Raw genomic sequence first — 21,466 nt, 5'->3', positions numbered from 1 at the left:
TAGGGAAACCATGACTTTATTCAGTCAGTCATATCCAGGTAAAGCCAGCTCATTGACGATCAGATCACGTAGAGCTCCCGAATTGCAGGGACATTGATCGCTGTACATGTTTCACCCTTAGTTCCAAAGAGCCTCAGACTTATTCTATAGGATCAAACGGGTGATTTAGCGAGGTAGCTGAGGTGAGGTAGATTGACTGAGTGTTCGTCAGAGCAGAAACGTATACGTGCAGTCCCATGAACACGCTTGTTGTCGGCTAGAAGGACGAAGATGTCCACAGCATACTGACCGTGAAAACGTATAAAACAGGGCGATAGGTGAATGTTGGAATGAACATCCAGATTTATGTCCACGGTAGTCTGAATCAATGTGCCCAAGTCACTGTACGAAAACCATCCGTAAAACATCACAGAACAACCATCGACTTGAAGTATATCCTCCGCAGACTGCGGGCTCATTGAAGTGTCTGTGCACTCGGCACCTTGTATCATTTTAACAGAGGCAAAACCGCCGCTCTTTGGACCACAACAGACTGCGGGCTCATTGAGGTGTCTGTGCGCTCGGCACCTTGTATCATTTTAACAGAGGCAAAACCGCCGCTCTTTGGACCGCAACAGACTCTCGAGACATATACTGTCCAGTTTCTGTATTACTTAGCACACCAATATAGTACAGGCCTGTGTGTTGTTGTGAACAGTGGACATTTGCAAGGTGTCAGATTACAAACGTCCGCTGCATGCATCACCATTCGCAGTTTTCCGCCTGAAAACTGTTCGTCATGGACCTGCATCACAAAAAAAAGTTCAAATGTGTGAAATCTTATGGGACTTAAGTGCTAAGGTCATCAGTCCCTAAGCTTACACACTAGTTAACCTAAATTATCCTAAGGACAAACACACACACCCATTCCCGAGGGAGGACTCGAACCTCCGCCGGGACCAGCTGCACAGTCCATGACTGCAGGGCCTTAGACTGCTCGGCTAATCCCGCGCCGCGGACCTGCGTCACCTAAAGCAGCAACTTTTGTCGGGTGTTGAAACCGACTGTCATCAACAAGGCGTGACGCGAGTCATTTGGTCCCTATTGGTTAGGATTAGAGCTATAAAAATTCCGTAGGCTACCGTAAGTATCGTAATTAAGCGTAGAGTACGGTAGGTTTCTTAGTAGCCTTGGTCAGTTAAGATCCTAACTGCATTACCTGTACGTTAGGTATGTTGCATACCTACCGGGCGTTGCCTTATCTGATCCCTTTGTATGCGTATGTGATCAGTGTCCTACAAAATTCCTGTAGAAACCGAAAGCTGTGAACTATCTGGAAATTAAATGAGGATATATCAAGGGCTTATTTCAACAGTGGTACAAGTCCATTACCTCCACTTTTGTGCCCATAATGCTTCTGAAATTAATGAGCCAAACAAATAGAAAGAAAGGTTCATATCTAGTAAGAAGCCCTATACTTGAATATTTCTGGTATCTCAACTGAAGATTTTTCAGCGTTCATTTAACATTAGGACTCTGTATCTCAATATGAACAAAATGGACTTGTACCACTATTGAAATAAGCCCTTCATATAAACGGCAGGGTAACCTACAGAACATTTTTGCTCTACACGTTTATCCTCCTACCTGTTACTTAAAAATAAAAATTATTTATAGCAAAATTGAAACTGCCAATGTTTAATTCGGGTTTTATTGTAAAATTGTTGATTTTTAACTCGAAACAGAGGGATGATGTGGGAAAAATAAGAAAAACAGTACAGATTAATCACATAGCGCTAGAAAACCTAATTTCCTCAAAGAACAGGTAAAATTTAAGAAGTACGAGAAAAACATACCCAACATCGCTTCAATGCATCGTCGAGCTCATATAAAAAATGTTTCTGTTATGCACAAACAACTTTCGCACTTATTAATAATAACGGGAAACTCTTGTCTTTGATCGTGATGAAGAACGTTCTGTTGAGTACGAAACAACGACAATAATTATATAAATTTTTATGTATTTAAATTGTACTTGCATCGAAAGAAATTGTTTCGGTTACATAAAAATAAAGGAGATATGCGATGAACTAATTGTTATTACTTGCAAAATGCAATTTATGTTTTGTAAGGATATAAAATACACAATGGACTAACACTGAACGATGTGCGGCTTTAATTATGTGCAAAAGAGATAGATAAATAAGTAAAATAAAGAGAATTCATCGGCTCCCAATTTCTCTCACACACATTCAGTTATGTTCATTTCCGTACTACTACTACTACCACCACTACTTATAATTCTAACATTTACTTCGTCATATATTTACTGTACCAAAGCTGCTGCCAATGCTACCAATATTACCGGTAACTCTACCATTGTATAAAATTTACAGTTTCAGTGCCATATTACAAGAAAAAGTGAAATAAAGTTCAAAACACAACTATCAACATCCAGCAAATAAAATTGTAATGTAATCCACTGATTAAGCAGAAGGAGATGGCGAGACCTCGAAACGTACCGTGGAAGAAAATAAAGGTGACTGACACTGTTGATTGTTTAAAATTGTCTTTTAAGGCATAATACATTTTTCCAAATTGGGCCCTCTTCACGTCTACACTACTGGCATTGCATAATGCTGTTGATAGTCACTTACTCTCGCACTAACTCGCTACTTTCCACGTTAAACTTCACACAGTTGCCTGTGAGTGAGTGTTAATGTTATAGTATTTTTGTACTGTACCAAAACTACCGAACCATAGTTTTTGTGCCGGCCGCTGGTGGCCGAGCGGTTCTGGCGCTACAGTCTGGAACCGCGCGACCGCCTCGGGCATGGATGTGTGTGTTGTCCTTAGGTTGGTTAGGTTTAAGTAGTTCTAAGTTCTAGGGGACTGATGACCTCAGCAGTTGAGTCCCATAGTGCTCAGAGCCACTTGAACCATAGTTTTTGTAGAGCGTAAATAGTTATTAAATGGCTGCGAATAATACATTTGTAGACACGTTGGACCGTGCACGTTGACACACTAACCAACCGGGTGCACTGGTCACATACACTACTTCAATGCCATGATTTCTGTCAGTGATGGAGGGTGTCATGAGCGCCGAGTACCTGCCATACACCAACTACAGAGCTCCAAACCGAACAGCGTGCTTTCTTAACCTTTTGACTACCAATTTTATTTCAAAAACATAAATGTATGATTATTTTAATTAATGTCTTAGTCAGAAGCAACAATATGAAAAGAATATTCCCCACCGTTGCGTCTTCGAAAGCGTTGCGGAAGGAGGCAGGTTAGCCGGTAGGACGTTCAGGATTATTCATAAGTATCTCGAGGATTTCAGAAGACGACTGCGGAAAAAATACAAGACACACTAAAAACAGACGCACTTCAGTTGACAGAGTTTAACTTACGCTACAGGTACTCAATAAGGGCTTCGTTTGTGATGTGGCGAGCGGCAGTTCATAGTCGTTGATGCGACGTGTCCGGGAAGGCACAATGGCAACCCGATTTGCGAATCTGTTAATTGGGTTACTTATCTGCAGGTGCGAATTGTTAGGTTGGTGCAGAAAATTGTTTTTCCATAAGTTTAACAAACGCAAACAGATACACATAACAGAGACTTTACTCATCAATAATGTACCCTCCTTCACTATTTACAACAGTCTGCCAACGCTGGGGTAACATTTCGATTCAGCAAAATGACGTGGTTTTGAGGCAAAGAACTCGTCGAGGTGTCGCAGCGCATCTTCATTTGGAAAGGAAGGCCACTGAACGTTCTCGATAGAGAACGGAAAAGCTGAGACTCTGAGGACTCAAGATAATGTGAATAAGGTGGATGCGGGATGACTTCGCAGTCCCAGCCCTGTATACAAGGTGGTCCATTGATAGTGACCGGGTCAAATATCTCACGAAATAAGCATCAAACGAAAAAACTACAAAGAACGAAACTCGTCTAGCTTGAAGGGGGAAACCAAATGGCACTGTGGTTGGCCCGCTAGATGGCGCTGTCATAGGTCAAACGAATATCAACTGCGTTTTTTAAAATAGGAACCCCCATTTTTATTACATATTCGTGTAGTATGTAGAGAAATATGGATGTTTTAGTTGGACCACTTTTTTCGCTTTGTCATAGATGACGTTGTAATAGTCACAAACGTATAAGTACGTGGTATCACGTAACATCCCGCCGGTGCGAACGGTATTTCCTTCGTGATACATTACCCGTGTTAAAATGGACCGTTTACCGACTGCGGAAAAGGTAGATATTGTGTTGATGTATGGCTATTGTGATCAAAATGCCCAACGAGCGTGTGCTATGTACGCTGCTCGGTATCCTGGACGACATCATCAAAGAGTCCGGGCGTTCGCCGGATAGTTAACATTATTTAAGGAAACAGGAAGTGTCCAGCCACATGTGAAACGTCAGCCACGACCTGCAACAAACGATGATTCCCAAGTAGGTGTTTTAGGTGCTGTCGAGGGTAACCGCACATCATTAGCAGACAAATTGTGCGAGAATCGGGAATCTCAAAAACGTCGGTGTTGAGAATGCTGCATCAACATCGACTGCAACCGTACCATATTTCTATGCACCAGGAATTGCATGCCGACGACTCTGAACGTCGTGTACAGTTCTGTCGTTGGGCACAAGAGAAATTACGGGACGATGACGGATTCTTTGCACGCGTTCTATTTAGCGACGAAGCGTCATTCACCAACGGCGGTAACGTGAACTGGCATAATATGCACTACTGAGCAACGGAAAATCCACGATGGCTGCGACAAGTGGAACATCAGCGACCTTGGCGGGTTAATATATGGTGCGGCATTATGGGAGGAAGGATAATTGCCCCCATTTTGTCGATGGCAATCTAAACGGTGCAATGTATGCTGACTTCCTACGTAATGTTCTACCGATGTTACTACAAGATGTTTCACTGCATGACAGAATGGCGATGTACTTGAATGTCCGGCACATAGCTCGCGTGCTGTTGAAGCGGCACTGAATAGCATATTTCATGACAGGTAGATTGGTCGTCGAAGCACCATACCATCCATGGCCCGCACGTTCGCCGGATCTGACGTCCCCGGATTTCTTTATGAGGGGAAAGTTGAAGAATATATGCTATCGTGATTCACCGACAACGCCTGACAACATGCGTCAGCGCATTGTCAATGCATGTGCGAACGTTACGGAAGGCGAACTACTCGCTCTTGAGAGGAATGTCATTACACGTATTGCCAAATGCATTGAGGTTGACGGACATCATTTTGAGCATTTATTGCATTAATGTGGTATTTACAGGTAATCACGTTGTAGCAGCATGCGTTCTCAGAAATGATAAGTTCACAGAGGTATATGTATCTCATTGGAAAAACCGAAATAAAATGTTCAAACGTACCTAGGTTCTGTAATTTAATTTAAAAAACCTACCTGTTACCAACTATTCGTCTAAATTTGTGAGCCATATGTGTGTGACTATTACAGTGCCATCTATCACAAAGCGAAAAAAGTTGTCCAACTAAAACATTCATATTTCTTTACGTACTACACGAATATGTAATAAGAAAATGGGGGTTCCTATTTAAAAAGAACGAAGTTGATATCCGTTTGACCTATGACAGCGCCATCTAGCGGGTCAACGATAGCGCCATCTGGTTTCCCCCTTCAAGCTAGACAAGTTACGTTCTTTGTAGTTTTTTAGTTTGACGCTTATTTGGTGAGATATTTGGCCCGGTCACGATCAGTGGACCACCCTGAAGCGTTTTCTGTCTGTCTAGTAGAATACGGGCAGTCGTTACCGTGCAGTAGTATCACTTCAAGCAATCTTCCTGGTCGTTCATCTTGGACGTCTCAGTTGTTGACAATAAACGTCAGCAGTGGTGGATACGCCTGGGGGAAGCAATTATTAGTAAACCATACCGTCGCTATTCCATCAGATGCATAATATTATCTATTGTGAATGCGCGCAAGTCTTTGTATGGAGAGTTGTTGCTTTGGTTGGGTCCAGTCTTTTCTTTTCCTTACATTAGCATAATGACACAATTTGTGGTCGACAGTAACAATACAGGATAAGAATGATGGGGGTTGTTCGCGAGCTAATTGATGACCAGCGAGCAGAGGTGCAGATATGGCTACGCGCTGATGTTTGTGGTTCTGGATTAGAGCATGCGGTACCCCTGCACCCGATTATTTAATCTTCCCCATTGCGTGTAAATGTCGCACGACGGTGGAAGGATCACAATTCGTCACATATGCCAGTTCTCGACGTGGATGGTTGTGGATTAATGCATTTAAATGATCTTTATCAAACACTGAAATTCTTCCTGCATGTGGTGAGTCAATACTTCATTAGTATCAAAACAATCGTCTTTAAAACGAGGAAACCATTTTTTTGCCATGCTCTGTGCAGTGGCTCTATCCCTATACACGGGGCAAATGTTCCTGGGTGTCCCTGCTGCTGTTCCCCCCCCCCCCCCCCGCCCCCCCCCCCCTCCTCACTGAACTCAAACAGAAGAATACGTCGGAAATGTTCTGATTTCTCCACTTGGCACTCACACTCCATTTTCAAGCGTCTGTTGCTCTACTACTTGTCTTCAAATGACAATATGTAAACTCAAATAGCATCACTGAACCATAAATAAAAAATGCGAATCGCTATATCAACCCACAGCAATCGAATACCAACATGCAAAACAAAAAAGCTACGAAACTATGCATCAACCTAATAATTCGATGTGACAATACGGAGACGAGGATTAACAATGAAACCTGAGGACAGCACAACCCACAAGTTGCAATCTGTAATTATAAGAATTCTGGTAACCATTAGTAGACTTCCCTTTACCAGTAGGACGCTGATACATAACAATAACGTGCAAAAAATTCCAATTGGTCTCTGATAATCTGTCGTGGGACACATACATCTCGACGGTAGATAAAGACTTAAGGAAATTACTGTGGATGGCAAAGACAGCAGCGTTTCTGGCGAGCCATGAACATGGCTACCGGGGGAAATATGTTAGATGGCAGAGTAGCAGAAGGAAACATACCAGGTAAATACTAAAACACTATCACCCACCCACAGACAATTGTATGTCGTTAACATGGAAAGTAGCGAGTTAGTCAGAGTAACTAACAACAACAATATGCAACGCCAGTGACGTGGACGTGAATAGCACCTAGTTTTGATGAAATTCATTGTGCCTTAAAAGACAATTTTAAACATTTACCTGAGTCAGCCACTCTTACTTTCTTCCACGACGCGTTTCGAGTACTCACCATCTCTTTCTGCTTTATCATTGGATTACACTAAAATTTCATTTATTGGATGTTGCAGTTGGGTTTTGAACTTTATTTCGCTACAAATAAAGTACAATTTGTCACTTGTTATCGAAAAATTGTACTGAAGTAATAAATTTTATACAGATGTGATGTTATTTGGAAAACAATTCAACAAAAAGAATCCTGAAGTTAATTATAAATATTCATTTCCATTATTGAGTGGCAAATAAACAGGAAAGAACAACGCAGTTAAGCTTAGGAATTGTACAGATGCAGAAATACAGTGACCTGCACATCGACGAGCATTGCCAGTTTACACTGCGAATCAAAGATACAAATAACGTGTAGCCCTATAAAAATGATTAAGCCTTTACATATTTGCTTTGAACGTATCATGATTACAAATAACTCATAAACATGAATTTCAACACATTTATTAGTTAATGGATCAGTTTGGTGATTTCAGAGTTGAAGCAATGTTTTCATGATTTATATCATTATACAGTGTGAGGCAGATCACAAAGACCACCCGAAATATATCCAGAATGAATAAATATATCGGGATGAGGTTTTCGCCAAGTTAGAGCGGATTTTTAGTTTCCTGATGTTCGCAAGTATATTTTATTGTTTCTAGACGCCGAATTACGATACCGACCTTGTTTTTTTCTAGTGGAACTATATACTTTTTCTTTGGCATTTGAAAGAAGTTTCTAAGTGAATTTCGACGACATAATCTGCATGGGTTTGAATCAAATAGCATTAAGATAACGGACCGAAGCCGTTACACAAACGACTGTCCTATTATACCGACTGTAAGAAAATACGTAATGTAGGTACTGTTCAGTTTATCTGTGCGCTTGAAGCCCGTCAGTCTGTGTTCTGCTGGCGTAGTAATCAGATAACTTGTTAGTAAAGCCACTGAGTCATCAACAATGCGTACGGCAGTCAATAAAGTGAACATCGTATATGGCGAATATCGCCAAACTGTCAGAGCAGCTGTGCGATTGCAAACTGAAGGCTATCCTGATCGTGCCAAGCACTGACGATCTGTCTTTGCAGACATTACAAAAAAAATAGTCTAAAAATAGCTCTGAGCAGTATGGGACTTAAAATCTGTGGTCATCAGTCCCCTAGAACTTAGAACTACTTAAACCTAACTAACCTAAGGACATCACACACATCCATGCGCGAACACAGGATTCGAACCTGCGACCGTAGCGGTCACGCGGTTCCAGACTGAAGCGCCTAGAACCGCACGGCCACACCGAGCGGCTAAAAATAGTCTAGAAACTGAAAGTATGGACAATAAAGTACGCCGAGGAAGAAGAAGAGCAACTGATGAAAGAAATGAAGCTAACATTGTAGCAGCAGTGACACACAATGCGCATGTCACTCAGAAGCATCTCCGAAGCACGAGAGATATCAACCAGACTAGTGGTCTGCGAGAACTACACTCCACCGCATTCCATCCTCTTCACATTTTTCTGCATCTACAGCTTCATGGCAATGGCTTCCACGTTAGTTACGGTTCACCGAATGTTATGTATAACAAAAGCAAAATGATACGTCAAATCGATGGAAAAGTGCGTTTGAGGAAGAAGCATAGATTAGAAAGCACAGTCAAGTCAATCTTCGCAAGATGCGCTAATCATCAGGTGAAAATAGACGCTGGCTCAAAGAAGTGGATAAAAATGACATTCTTAGTATGCGCTTTGCGTATAGTTTGGTGCGTGTTTTTCAAGACCCGCATCGTTGGTCCCTGTTTTATTGAAGGGAATCTAAGAACACTATTTCGAGTTCCGAAGATATGCTGCTGCCGCTGCGGTTATTGTAAGACACCCCAATGGACATAATGCAATCAGTGTGATACCAACACGGGATGTCCCTGCGATTCCGCTCTCGTAATGGCAGACTCTCGTAAGAGAACATTTCGAGAGCTTTGCAAGGACGGTAGTTCAGGAAACGCAAAATGGCCTGCACCATCAACAAACTTAACACTTCTATACTTTTATGAAGGCGAACATTAAAACACCTAAGTCTCCAGAAGGCTTGAAATGGTTCATAACACGGGCTTGTGCTGCCGTTAACTCTAGACGAAATTTAGCGTGCAGTATTGTTCCTCCAGAATCACTTTACAGCGAGTAGCAGTGCTGATGGCCAACATTTTCAGCACTTGGTATGACAGCTGTGAGAATAAACACACTATCCATACGTGAGTCACGTGTTTGCTTACATCAGAGATAACAGGACAGACATTTGTAGAACATCTTTTCCTAACGGCGGGACAGTGGTTTACAGTGCTGTTATCTAGATACTATTTAGTCAAGTGCCGTACATGTTATGTCGCTGAAGTTCTCTTAGAAACCTCTTTCGAATGCCTCAGAAAAAATATATAATTCTACTAGAAGAAACAGTTCGTTGTCGTAATTCGGCGACTATAAACCATATAAATTACTTGCGAACGTGGCCGAGCGGTTCTAGGCGCTTCAGTCAGGAACCGCGCGACCGCTACGGTCGCAGGTTCGAATCCTGCCTCGAGCATAGATGTGTGTGATGTCCTTAGGTTAGTTAGGTTTAAGAAGTTCTAAGTTCTAGGGGACTGATGATCTCAGATGTTAAGTCCCATAGTGCTCAGAGCCATTTGAACCATTTTGAACTTGCGAAAGTCGAGATGTTCGTCGAATTATCCATTATAACGTAGCGAAAACCTAACGTTGATATATTAATAATGTACCACGAAGGAATTACTCGAATGCGACGTAAGTCGACTGGTGTGATGTACATGTACAGACAAACAAATGATTAAAATTTCAGAATAATTGGATGATTTATTCAAGTGAAATTCACATCTGAGCAAGTCAACAACGTGTTGATCCACCTCTGGCCCTTATACAAACAGTTTTTTGGCTTAACATTGATTGATAGAGTTGTTGTATGACCTCCTCAGGGATATCGTGCCAAATTGTGTCCAATTAGCGCGTTATACCGTCAAAATCCCGAGCTGATTGGACAGCGCTGACCATAACGCAATAAAAGTTCTCAATCCCGAAAATATCTGGCGACTTTGCTGGGCAATGTAGGGTTTGGCAATCACGAAGACAATCAGTTTAAACTCTCGTCGGATGCAACCGGTCATTACATTGCTGAAATACAAGTCCATGGTGGCTTGCCATGCAGGGCAACAAAATGAGCCGTTGAATATCGTCGACGTACCGCTATACTACAAGGACGCCGCGGATGATAACTAAAGGAGTCCTGCCACGAAAAGAAATGGCACCCCAGACCATGACGCCTGCCTCTCGAGCCGTATGGCGGGCGGCTGTAGGGTTGATATTCCACCTTGTCCGGCGCGTCTCCGGACAGGTGTTCGCTGGTTATTGGGGCTAAATTCGAAGCGGGACTCATCACAAGACAATTCTACTCCAGTCAATGAGATTCCAGGCCGACTCTACGGCTCGTTTTGTTTACCTCCATGGCGACCAATCCTGGGCTTACATTTCAACAAGATAATGCCTACCCGCACACAGTGAGAGTGTCTACTGCTTGCCATAGTGCTTGACAAACCCTACCTTGGCCAGCAAGGTCACCGAATCTCTCCCCAGTTGAGAGGGAGCTGGACAGGGTTTGGTACGATGTCCCTCAGGAAGACATGCAGAAACACTGCCAGTCAGTGCTAAGCCGAATAACTGCTTGCTCAGGACTCAGAGGCGGACCAACACGTTGTTGACTTGATCAATTTTTAAAGCTTTTCCTCTAGAACAAATCATCCAATTATTCTGAAATTATATCCGGCAGCTGTGGCCTTGCGTTCTAAGCGCTTCAGTCCGGAACCGCACTGCTGCTACGGTCGCAGGTTCGAATCCTGCCTTGGGCATAGATGTGTGTGATGTCCTTAGGTTAGTTAGGTGTAAGTAGTTCTGAGTCTAGGGGACTGATGGCCTCAGATATTAAGTCCCATTGTGCTTAGAGCCATTTGATTTTTTATTCTGAAATTATAATCATTAGTTTGTACATGTGCATTACATCAACCGACTTCTGTCCCATTAGGATTGTTCCATTAGTAATAATTTCCAGTTCTTGAAAACAGATCATTTTGTGGCCTTTGTTTAGTTTATGAAGTATTACTTTATTATCATCTATGTTGTCAACAACATGCCCTGTCTCCTTAATGTGAGATTTATGTGGGGTGCTGTACCTAAACATTCCTTAGATCTGTTTTTGAAGCATCCTCCAGTCTGAACCACATATTGTACTGGGCGCGGACTGGACTTTATATTGGAACTGCTCAGATTGGAATATTTGTCTTTTTTGGCTTTAAGGGGGGACGTTGATGAAAACACACACTATTCCAGAAATGCACCAGATCCACAGTTTTGGAGATATGTCAATGAACGTTTGTACCACGCTTTACATGAACGTAACACATTTACATATAAAATCCTTTGATTATATATATTTAATTTTTTGAATGAAATTTGAAGTTTTATTTTCAAAAAAATAATGTATGTTCCTTTTTCTCAGAAAGCATTCAAGAGATTTCTACAAAAATTTCTCTGTTTCATCTCTTTATATGTTGTAAGCTTCTCTCATGAGATTTTTGGAATAGGTCAAATAGGAGAATTTTCATAATTTTTTAATTATAATTCCACAAGTACAAATTTAAATTCATGCAAAATTCCAAGCACTTTGCCCCATATCTCAGCTTACAATCAGAATTTCAAAATTTTCTCTTGAGACAACGTTTATTAGGTTTAGAGAAATATGTGTACAAAATTTCATAATTCTAGCATTCATAGAATATAAGGAAAAGGTACATAAATTTTAAAAAACAAACTTTCCAGGAAACGCAATTTAAAACTCAACCTAACTTTTTTCCTTATGTCATTTCTTCAGAAGGCACCACATCTGTACTATGGGTCGTCTTTCCCTTCAAAGCTTCTCTTCTGGTTTCTTGTTGTCTGTCTTCTTTCCTTTACCAGGTCTTCAACTGATTTTTCAGCTGCAGAGACGCACTGTAAATCTATTTTTCTCAGGATGTCTTGACTAAAATTTCCTATCTTGAAGTCCATTGTTTCTAATACCTTCATCCTCCCAACATTCCCATCATTAAATACAATAACTGCATCATAAGTTGCAATTCTGACAACTGTAGCAGATGCAAATGTGTTTTTAAGGCATCGTTTCCATATGAGTGTATTTAGAGACTCATTTGGATTTTGGGTTTTGCCATGAACACACTTTTTGAGAAATGCAGGATCGGGCTTGACAAGATCCAGGATACAATTTGGAAGCCTCTCCTTGTGAATGTAGGGGGTTGTTATCCCTCTGAGCTTGGAGTGGCAAGGAGGCCGCGTCACACTTTTAACTAATTTTGAGGCACTTTGTATGCTATTTCAACACTGAAACTTTGGGAACTTGTTGTCCATGAGCTGTACTAACAAATAAAATTTAAATCGAAAATTGACATTTTTGGTCAATTTCATCAACGTCCCCCCTTAATCTTGAGTGGTAGCCTATTATATGATTTATTGTGGCAGGAAAAAGTACTCCTACATTGTACGGTCTCAGTACAATAGCATGTTTCTGTGAGTATCATTTGTGTGGAAGAGTTGCAGAAAGTGATAGGCCCTCAGGGACTAAAAGCACACGAGAAATTTAACAGCCTTAGCACAGCTCATCTACTCCAATGCCCTCAGGATCCCATATAATTTTGTATTGAACACAGTGAATTCCTTAGGTAGAGTGCATGCATAATAATAGGGCATGCATAATAATATGGCCAGTAGATGCACAGTCGACAGGGCAAGAGTGCGGAGAGCAGTAGTGGTGGAGGTTGAGGGCAGGTGCTGTAGGGGAAATGCTGAGCGTTGGAGGGGAAATGCCGTCTAAACTGAGGCCTATGCTCAGAGTTTTCGTAAACATTCAGTGAAGCATTTCCACGTCCATATTTGCGTGGTGACCACCCAAAAAATCTGCTAGCACCTCTACTGTAATTCCTGTCCAGAACGAATTGCACAGAAAAGAAACAAAAGCATCGATTTATTTGCATCAGACTTGTTAACCATTTGTAACATCCAAAGAAGCGTTATGGGTGGCGAATTTTGTGTACAACCTACATTTCTATTGTTGCCATGTTAAAATTTGCTTCTTTTACCAAAACACAGTGGAGTTCCCACAACATCACCTCATTAATACGTTGTGCAATCGCAGTTGCGAGAGATTTCTGAAAAAGCGATTTATTAAGTGAGGAACTGAGGACATGTAAGACCAATAGATTATGAAAAAATACGTCCTTGGAACAAAAATAAAGGTCTAATGTCTCACTTATATTATTCCAAAATCCACACTATTTGTTGATTGATCAGTTATCGACGGCCCTTGAAAATTACATTCTTTCACTGAAAACGTCTGCAGGTAGATAATGAAGGTTCACATAGTAACCTTATGACAAAATACTCTTCTCTTTGCATGGTATGATTTACCAAAATCTCGTTTCGATATCTCAAACCGTTTTGACGACAGGTACAGACCTCTACCCAAGTCTAAAGAAAAATCCAATATGTTACCTAAATTGCCCATTTTTCATTACAAACTTTTTCGAATTTTGTGGAGTGTCTTACTTAAATGCAGATATCACAGTAACGATGAATACAAACGAAATGATAAGCACGTTACCATGAAGCTGACGTATAAAGCTATAAGTAATGCAGAAATGAATTTATTTACTGGATAGTTTCCGGAAAATCCTTTGAGAAGGACTGTAGTACGGGCACCTTGATTCTACCATCCCAACCAGCTGAAAGCACCGGCCGCGGTGGTCTAGCGGTTCTAGGCGCTCAGTCCGGAACCGCGTGGCTGCTACGGTCGCAGGTTCGAATCCTGCCTCGGGCATGAATGTGTGTTGTCCTTAGTTAGGTTTAAGTAGTTCTAAGTTCTAGGGGACTGATAACCACAGATGTTAAGCCCCATAGTGCTCAGAGCCATTTGAACCAGCTGAAAGCGGGCAGTAAATGTAGGTCGCCCCTTCCAAACAGCCGGCCAGTGTGGCCTAGCGGTTCTAGGCGCTTCAGTCCGGAACCGCGTGACTGCTACGGTCGCAGATTCGAATCCTGCCTCGGGCGTGGATGTGTGTGGTGTCCTTAGGTTAGGTAGGTTTAAGTTGGTCTAAGTTCTAGGGGACTGGTGACCTCATATGTTGAGTCCCACTGTGATCAGAGCCATTTGAACCATTTTGAACCTTCCAAGCAAACGAATGAACTCGCCCAGCGCTTCGGACGAAAATTGGTCAGTGCGCACCAGGCACCGTATTCTGCACGGAATTTGTCCTCTGTCGTTCCAGACGATCTTGGACTGCGGTCGAGAGCTGTCAGACGTGCTGGAGGAGCCGGCCTCACGAGGGGAGGTGATGGAGATGCGCGAGGTGGGGGCCCGCTACACCACGGACATCATCGCATCCGTAGTCTTCGGCATTGAGGTCAACTGTCAGCGCAACCCAGACGCCGACTTCCGCCAGTGGGGACGGAGGATCTTCGAGAGCAACATGACGCGGACGATCTTCGAAGTCTTACGCACTATTAATCCCGAACTGGTGAAACCGTTACGGTGGTATGTAAAGTGCACGTTCAGGTGCAGTCTCTTTTCCTTGTGCTGTTTACAGGCACACAGAATAACAGTGTTACTGTGTCGAAAATCGATACTATGAGAGCGTGATTGTGCAAAAATACGAGGTAATTCTTCCAATAAAGTAAAAACAGCAACCAGCCACTATTATAGGTACTGGGTGATTATAATTAAAGTGCAGCTATTCACAGAGGTCTAGTGTCGGCTGCAATTATTGTACGGAAGCGAACCTTGGTAGGTATTCCACTACAGAACTGATTTACGCTGAAAAAAAAAAAAGTTCCAATTTTGGCCGTCAGGTGCAAATATGGCAAGACAGATGAATAGAAATTTTTCCATACGTAATGGACTGGGAACAAGGTGCAGGCAGAAAAGGTCAAACACTGACAAGGGAACCTCCCCATCGCACCCCCCTCAGATTTAGTTATCAGTTGGTACAGTGGATAGCCCTTGAAAAACTAAACACAGATCAATCGAGAAAACAGGAAGAAGTTGTGTGGAACTATGAAAAAATAAGCAAAATATACAAACTGAGTAGTCCATGCGCAAGATAGGCAACATAAAGGAGAGTCTGAGCTCAGCAGCGCCGTGGTTCCGTGGTTAGCATGAGCAGCTGCGCACCGAGAGGTCCTTGGTTCAAGTCTTCCCTCGAGTGAAAAGTTTAATTTCTTTATTTTCGCAAAGTTATGATCTGTCCTTTTGTTCATTGACGTATCTGTTCACTGTAATAAGTTTATACCGTATTGCCCACGGAATACATCTCACGTATTTAATGCACTCTCGTCCAAAGTAGCGAACAGTCAACTGCCAGCCAGGGAGCCTCGTTAGCAGGAATACTCTCTCTTCCGTGCGCTGTAGTCGACTGACGTCGTGTGTTTCGATGATTGTTTAGGTGTAGCGTCCCCATACTACGAGGCAGTTACCTCGCATCGGACGGACGGACAGATAATAAATGTCTGAAAATAAAAAATTGAACTTTTCACTCGAGGGAAGACTTGAACCAAGGACCTCTCGCTCCGCAGCTGCTCACGCTAACCACGGGACCACGGCGCTCGTGAGGTCTTATATTCTTGATGTTGCTTATCTTGTGCATGGACTACTCAGTCTGTATATTTTGCTTATTTTTTTCATGGTTCCACACAACTTCTTCCTGTTTTCTCGATTGATCTGTGTTCAGTTTTTCAAGGCCTATCAACTGTGCCAACTTATAACTAAATCTGAGGGGGGTGCGATGGGGAGGTTCCCTTGTGAGAAAGGCATAACGTTGTTATTTCATTATTAACCATCGCTTACATAATTTGTACAGTATTAGAACTGCAGACGTCGACGAAATGTCACATACATAAAATGACATGTTTCCAGCAGTTCTGGTGGATCTGAGCAACGTGTTCCGAATACTGGGTTTCTCATCAGGCGACCTTGCACGTCATGCATCTAGAAAACTTCTGGAGATAACACGTTCGTGGAAGGTTGCATTAAGCAAGTCTTACACTGGTAGAACGACATGAGGTGTTGTCCCATCCCATGAAAACAGTGATTTCCTACACAGTTGGGCTCTTCCGAAGCAGGAATCGCATGCTGTACAAGGACGTCTCGATAACGTGCAGACGTCACTGTACACCTGACAGGCCGTCTGGATGTGTTCGCCTAAAAGAAGAACGCACCGGCAGTAAAAGTTCTTGTGAATCCATACTACACAGTCACACATGGCGAGTGCAGTGCCTCTTCGCGGGGAACGCGCGGTTTAGCAGTACCCCAAATTAGGCAGTCCTCTGCGTGCACTTCGCCACGTAGTGTAAAATGTGCCTCGCCACTCCATAGAATATTGCCCGGCCACATGTTATCATCTTCGATCCGTGCCAGAAACCGAAGAGCAAATTTAGAATGTTGCTCCGGATCATGATGTTTCAGTTGCTGCACCGTCTGATCCTTTGCGGGTACCGGTTCAAAATAGACCACAAAACTTTCCGTACTGCTGACCAGGGGATGAACATTTCTCGTGAGACTTCCCCAGCAGAAGCACTACCCAGCGCACGTACTGCGTGATCAGTTACAGTAACAGCAACTTGGCCAGCAACTTCCACTGGGATAGGACGACTTCCTCTTCCAAGTGTAACACGAAACTCACCTGTGTTTTCAAATTTCAGTATTATCTTCCTTAAACCATTTAATAGAATCGGCTCCCCACACCTTTCAGTCGGCAATACTTTCTCAATCCAGCACTATAATTGCTGTCCGCCCCGATAGCTGAATGGTCGGCGTGACGAACTGCCGTCCTAAGGGGCGCGTGTTCGATTCCCGGCTGGGTCGGGGATTTTATCCGCTCACGGACTGGGTTTTGTGTTGTCTTCATCATCATTTCATCTCCCCGCCTAATGTAGCGTCGAATGTAATGAGACCTTCACCAAGGCGGCCGGACCGGCCCGTACTGGGCCTCCCGGCCAATGACGCCAAACTCTCATTTCCACTATAATTGCTGCTGTTCACACAAAACAGTTTCACCAACAGATCACGGTATCTGTTACCAATAGCCATACAGTTCAGCCACGATACGGCTTGTTAAACGACAGCGTGGGTGTAGAACCGTCATACAAACAACGTACAGTGCGAGATGTTGACCAAAATCGGAACTAATTTTTTCCACATTAACGCATTAGCGTACCTACCAAGTTTCGCTGTCATATGATAATAGTTACAGCCGATTCTGGACCTCCAACTGCACTTTAATTACACTGGAGCGCCATAGAAACTGATATAGGCATGCGTTTTCCGATGCAGAGATGTCTAAAAGGACAGCGCTGCAGTCAGCAACGCCTATAAAAGACAACAAGTTATATCAATTACTGCTCCTACAATGGCAGGTTATCAACATTTAAATGAGTCTGGACGTGGTGTTATACTCGTCGCACCAGCGATGGGACTCAGCATCTCCGAGGTAGCGATGAAGTGGGGATGTTCCCGTACGACCATTTCACGAGTGAACCGTATCAGGAATCCGGCAAAACATCAAATCTCCGACATCGCTGCGGTCGGAAAAAGATCCTGCAAGAACGAGACCAACGACGATGGGAGAGAATCGTTCAGTGTGACAGAAGTGCAACCCTTCGGCAAATTGCTGCAGATTTCAATGCTCAGCCATTAACAAGTGTCAGCGTGCGAACCGTTCAACGAAACATCATCGATATGGGCTTTCGGAGCCGAAGGCCCATTCTTGTACCCTCGATGACTACACGACACAAAGCTTTACGCCTCGCCTGGGACCGTCAACACCGACATTGGACTGTTGATGACTGGAAACATGTTGCCTGGTCGGATGAGACTCGTTTCAAATTGTATCGACACGACGGACACGCATGGGTATGGAGACAACCTCACTAAGCCATGGACCCGGAATGTCAGCAGGGAACTGTTCAGACTGGGGAGGCTCAGTAATGGTGTGGTTCGTGTGCAGTTGGAGTGGTATGGGACGCCTGATAGGTCTAGATACGACTCTGACAGGTGTTGCGTACGTAAGCATCCTGTCTGATCACTTGCATCTATTCATGTCCATTGTCCATTCCGACGGACTTGGGCAATTCCAGCAAGACAACGCGACAACCCACACGTCCATTATTGTTACAGAGTGGCTTCAGGAACACTGTTCTGAGTGTTCCACTGACCACCAAAATCCCCAGACGTAAACATTACAGAGCATATCTGGGATATGCTCTCTAACGTTCTGCTTGGAAGAGATCTCCACCCCCTCGTACTCTTACGGATTTATGGACAGCCCCGCAGGATTCATGGTGTCAGTTCCCTCCAGCACTACTTCACGACATTATTCGAGTCCATGCCACGTCGTCTTGCGGCACTTCTGCGTGCTCGCGGGTCCCTACATGATGTTAGGTAGGTGTAACAGTTTCTTTGGTTCTTCAGCGTAGTAACAACCGATACTATTTATAGGGTGCCCAGCGAATGAGTCCCTGATTTCAAAATCAAATAGGCAGCAATCGGTATGTTTATGGCGAAAGCTGTAAGTAACTTATACAGAAGTTTCGAAGTAATTCGAGAAGCTTGTAACAGGTGACTCTCTAATTGCAATACGTAGTGCCTATGAACAGTGCATCGCAACTCAGAACGACCAGTTCCACACCTGAAATGTGAAGGGAACTTAGTGTACCGATGGAAGCGGTTTAAATCATGTTTGTCATTGAACAAAGAAATTTTTGTACTGGAATACCACAGGTTAGAAAACAGTCCTTGTAGCAAAACATTCTATTTCAGGCAGCCACCCGGACTGAACTTGATATTTTGATATAAGATTACGTCTCTGAAGGTGAACTTCGGCTTTGTATCTCAGTTGTCTGTGCGAGGCATTTTCGATCCTTTCCTTTTGGTTACACTAATAGTTAATTGTTACACTGGTATTCCTTCCTTGTTGAGCCTTGCTGCTCTAAAGTTAAGTTATTTCTGTTGTGGTGTCACCGCCAGACACCACACTTGCTAGGTGGTAGCCTTTAAATCGCCCGCGGTCCGGTAGTATACGTCGGACCAGCGTGTCGCCACTGTCAGTGATTGCAGACCGAGCGCCACCACACGGCAGGCCTAGAGAGACGTCCTAGCACTCGCCCCAGTTGTACAGCCGACTTTGCTAGGAAAGGTTCACTGACAAATACGCTCTCATTTGCCGAGACGATAGTTAGCATAGCCTTCAGCTACGTCATTTGCTACGACCTAGCAAGGCGCCATTATCAAAAGATATTTAACTTGTGATGCCTGTACCGTCAGACCGATGTTCTCCAATTATGGATTAAAGTTAAGTATTCTACCAGTTACCTCCTGTTTTGCTAGTCTTATTTCTCTGACCTGTTCCAGACCTCACGCCAGCCTGCGTGAGCTTAAAAGCGTGCATTTCGGCCTCCTCTAGCAACACGGTGTTGGCTCTTCTACCAACACTTCACCTGTATCTTGAATTCTGTTGTGAAACAATAACATTATTTGGGTTATTTCATCTTTATTTTGTAGTACAATGGATAACCTTGCATTCTAGTATTAATGAAGCTTCTCGTAAAACTTTTGGCCTGTAAATTGGTTGCAAGTAGTCAGTTCGATTACGTGATGTTCACGCGCCACAAGTTTGCTATCGTCTTCCCATTTCAATATTCGTAAGTCGAACTTCTAGCCTATGTTTTTAACGAAGTCCGATTGTGATTATTATAATTATCATGCGAACTAACACTTTTGCATTAACGTTTAGCAATAACACGGTTTCGAGTCGAGAAGTTCTCTGCTTTCCAACTACGACTGCATGACTTGCAGCCAGTTCTAGCATACGATTGAAAGTAAATTCCTGTGAGCAAGAATTAGTTTAAGCCGTAACCAAAGACTAAGAAAATCAGCATCTTCTTGTCAGTTTTATTATTGCATGTTCTTTTTTCCTTACGGGTAACATAATATATTCCCTCTTCGATGACATTTTTTACTTTAATGAAAAAATTTAAAAGAATAAAACCCATATTGTGGAATAAAGATGATGCATTACAGCCTACGAGAACAAGGTACAGTCTTCGAATACGATATAATGTTTCGAAAGAACCCGATGCGAAAACAATTCGCAAGCTATTCGCCATATTCCAACGGACAGGCAGAGTGGCTGATGATCTAGAGAGGAATGTTGGCCCCATGCAAACTGTTGTTACTTTTTAAAATGTCGCCACGGTTTCTGTAATTATTAAGCAAAATCCAATGAAATCCGTCAGAAGAACAGAAGCAGGGATTGGTTTCAAGCGTTCCGGTTCGCAGAAGCTACTGATCCAGAATACAAAACCACCAGGCCGTACCAGGAGGAGCTGTACGTCAGAGGGTTGACCTTGCGAATCAGATTCTCACAATGATCGATAATGAAGGATTTGATTTCAACTGCATCTGGCTCACAGATGAAGTACACCTGCACTTGGATAGAGTCGTGAGCAGACAAACTGGCTGTGGCTATAAAATACCGAATTACACTTACCGACTCCACGCCACGCGGATTTAGTGGATTCCATCAGGAAATAGAAATGTAGCATACTGACTTGGTATGAGTGCATCGACTTACACGCGCAATTCCTGGACACGTGACCATTATGATTCATTCTCCCACTGTCAGTAGCCTCCCTGTACCTTTTGCCCGTCCACAATAGTTTCTGTTCTATGTTTTTTTCAAAGTATTTAAAACTAAATCTGAAAATATGGCACTAATGGGAGCGAACTTTCGGATGACGCAGAGAAAGATGGCACTAATTTCCGGACACATGGATTACTCGTACTTCCGAAGCGACGTAGTGGCCGAGAAACTAGCCACTATTTTTCTTCGCAGCTTTTATCAAGCCTCGTGGAAGCTTCAGGTCAAGGCTGCCGGGCACTATCCTCGCCAAGGTGGCCCTTTCTCCCTGTCGACTTGCCCCTCCATGCTGGATGACGAAAATATGGCAATAAATAAAAACATGAAAGGCAACGACTTCGCCTGGTAAAATACACTGACGGAGAAAAAATTGGAACCCCAAGAAGAAGTCGTGTGACATTAACGAAAGTTCTACATTTGGACCATTATGACTATTC

At 43.0% G+C, this 21,466-nt stretch overlaps 1 protein-coding gene across 1 annotated transcript in view; it reads left to right on the top strand.

Annotated features, from left to right (window-relative positions):
- The window catches only part of LOC124615513 (cytochrome P450 6k1-like), a 90,147-nt gene that overhangs the window by 21,613 nt on the left and 47,068 nt on the right, over positions 1-21,466 (top strand). Inside the window, exon 3 of the mRNA XM_047143472.1 lies at positions 14,607-14,872. Coding sequence (XP_046999428.1) covers positions 14,607-14,872 — 266 coding nt within the window. The remainder of the gene's footprint in view (positions 1-14,606; positions 14,873-21,466) is intronic.

Source organism: Schistocerca americana, chromosome 5 (assembly GCF_021461395.2).
Source record: "Schistocerca americana isolate TAMUIC-IGC-003095 chromosome 5, iqSchAmer2.1, whole genome shotgun sequence".
Lineage (NCBI taxonomy): Eukaryota > Metazoa > Arthropoda > Insecta > Orthoptera > Acrididae > Schistocerca > Schistocerca americana.
Note: the sequence above shows the minus strand (reverse complement) of the source record. Positions and strands in the feature narration are given on the sequence as shown.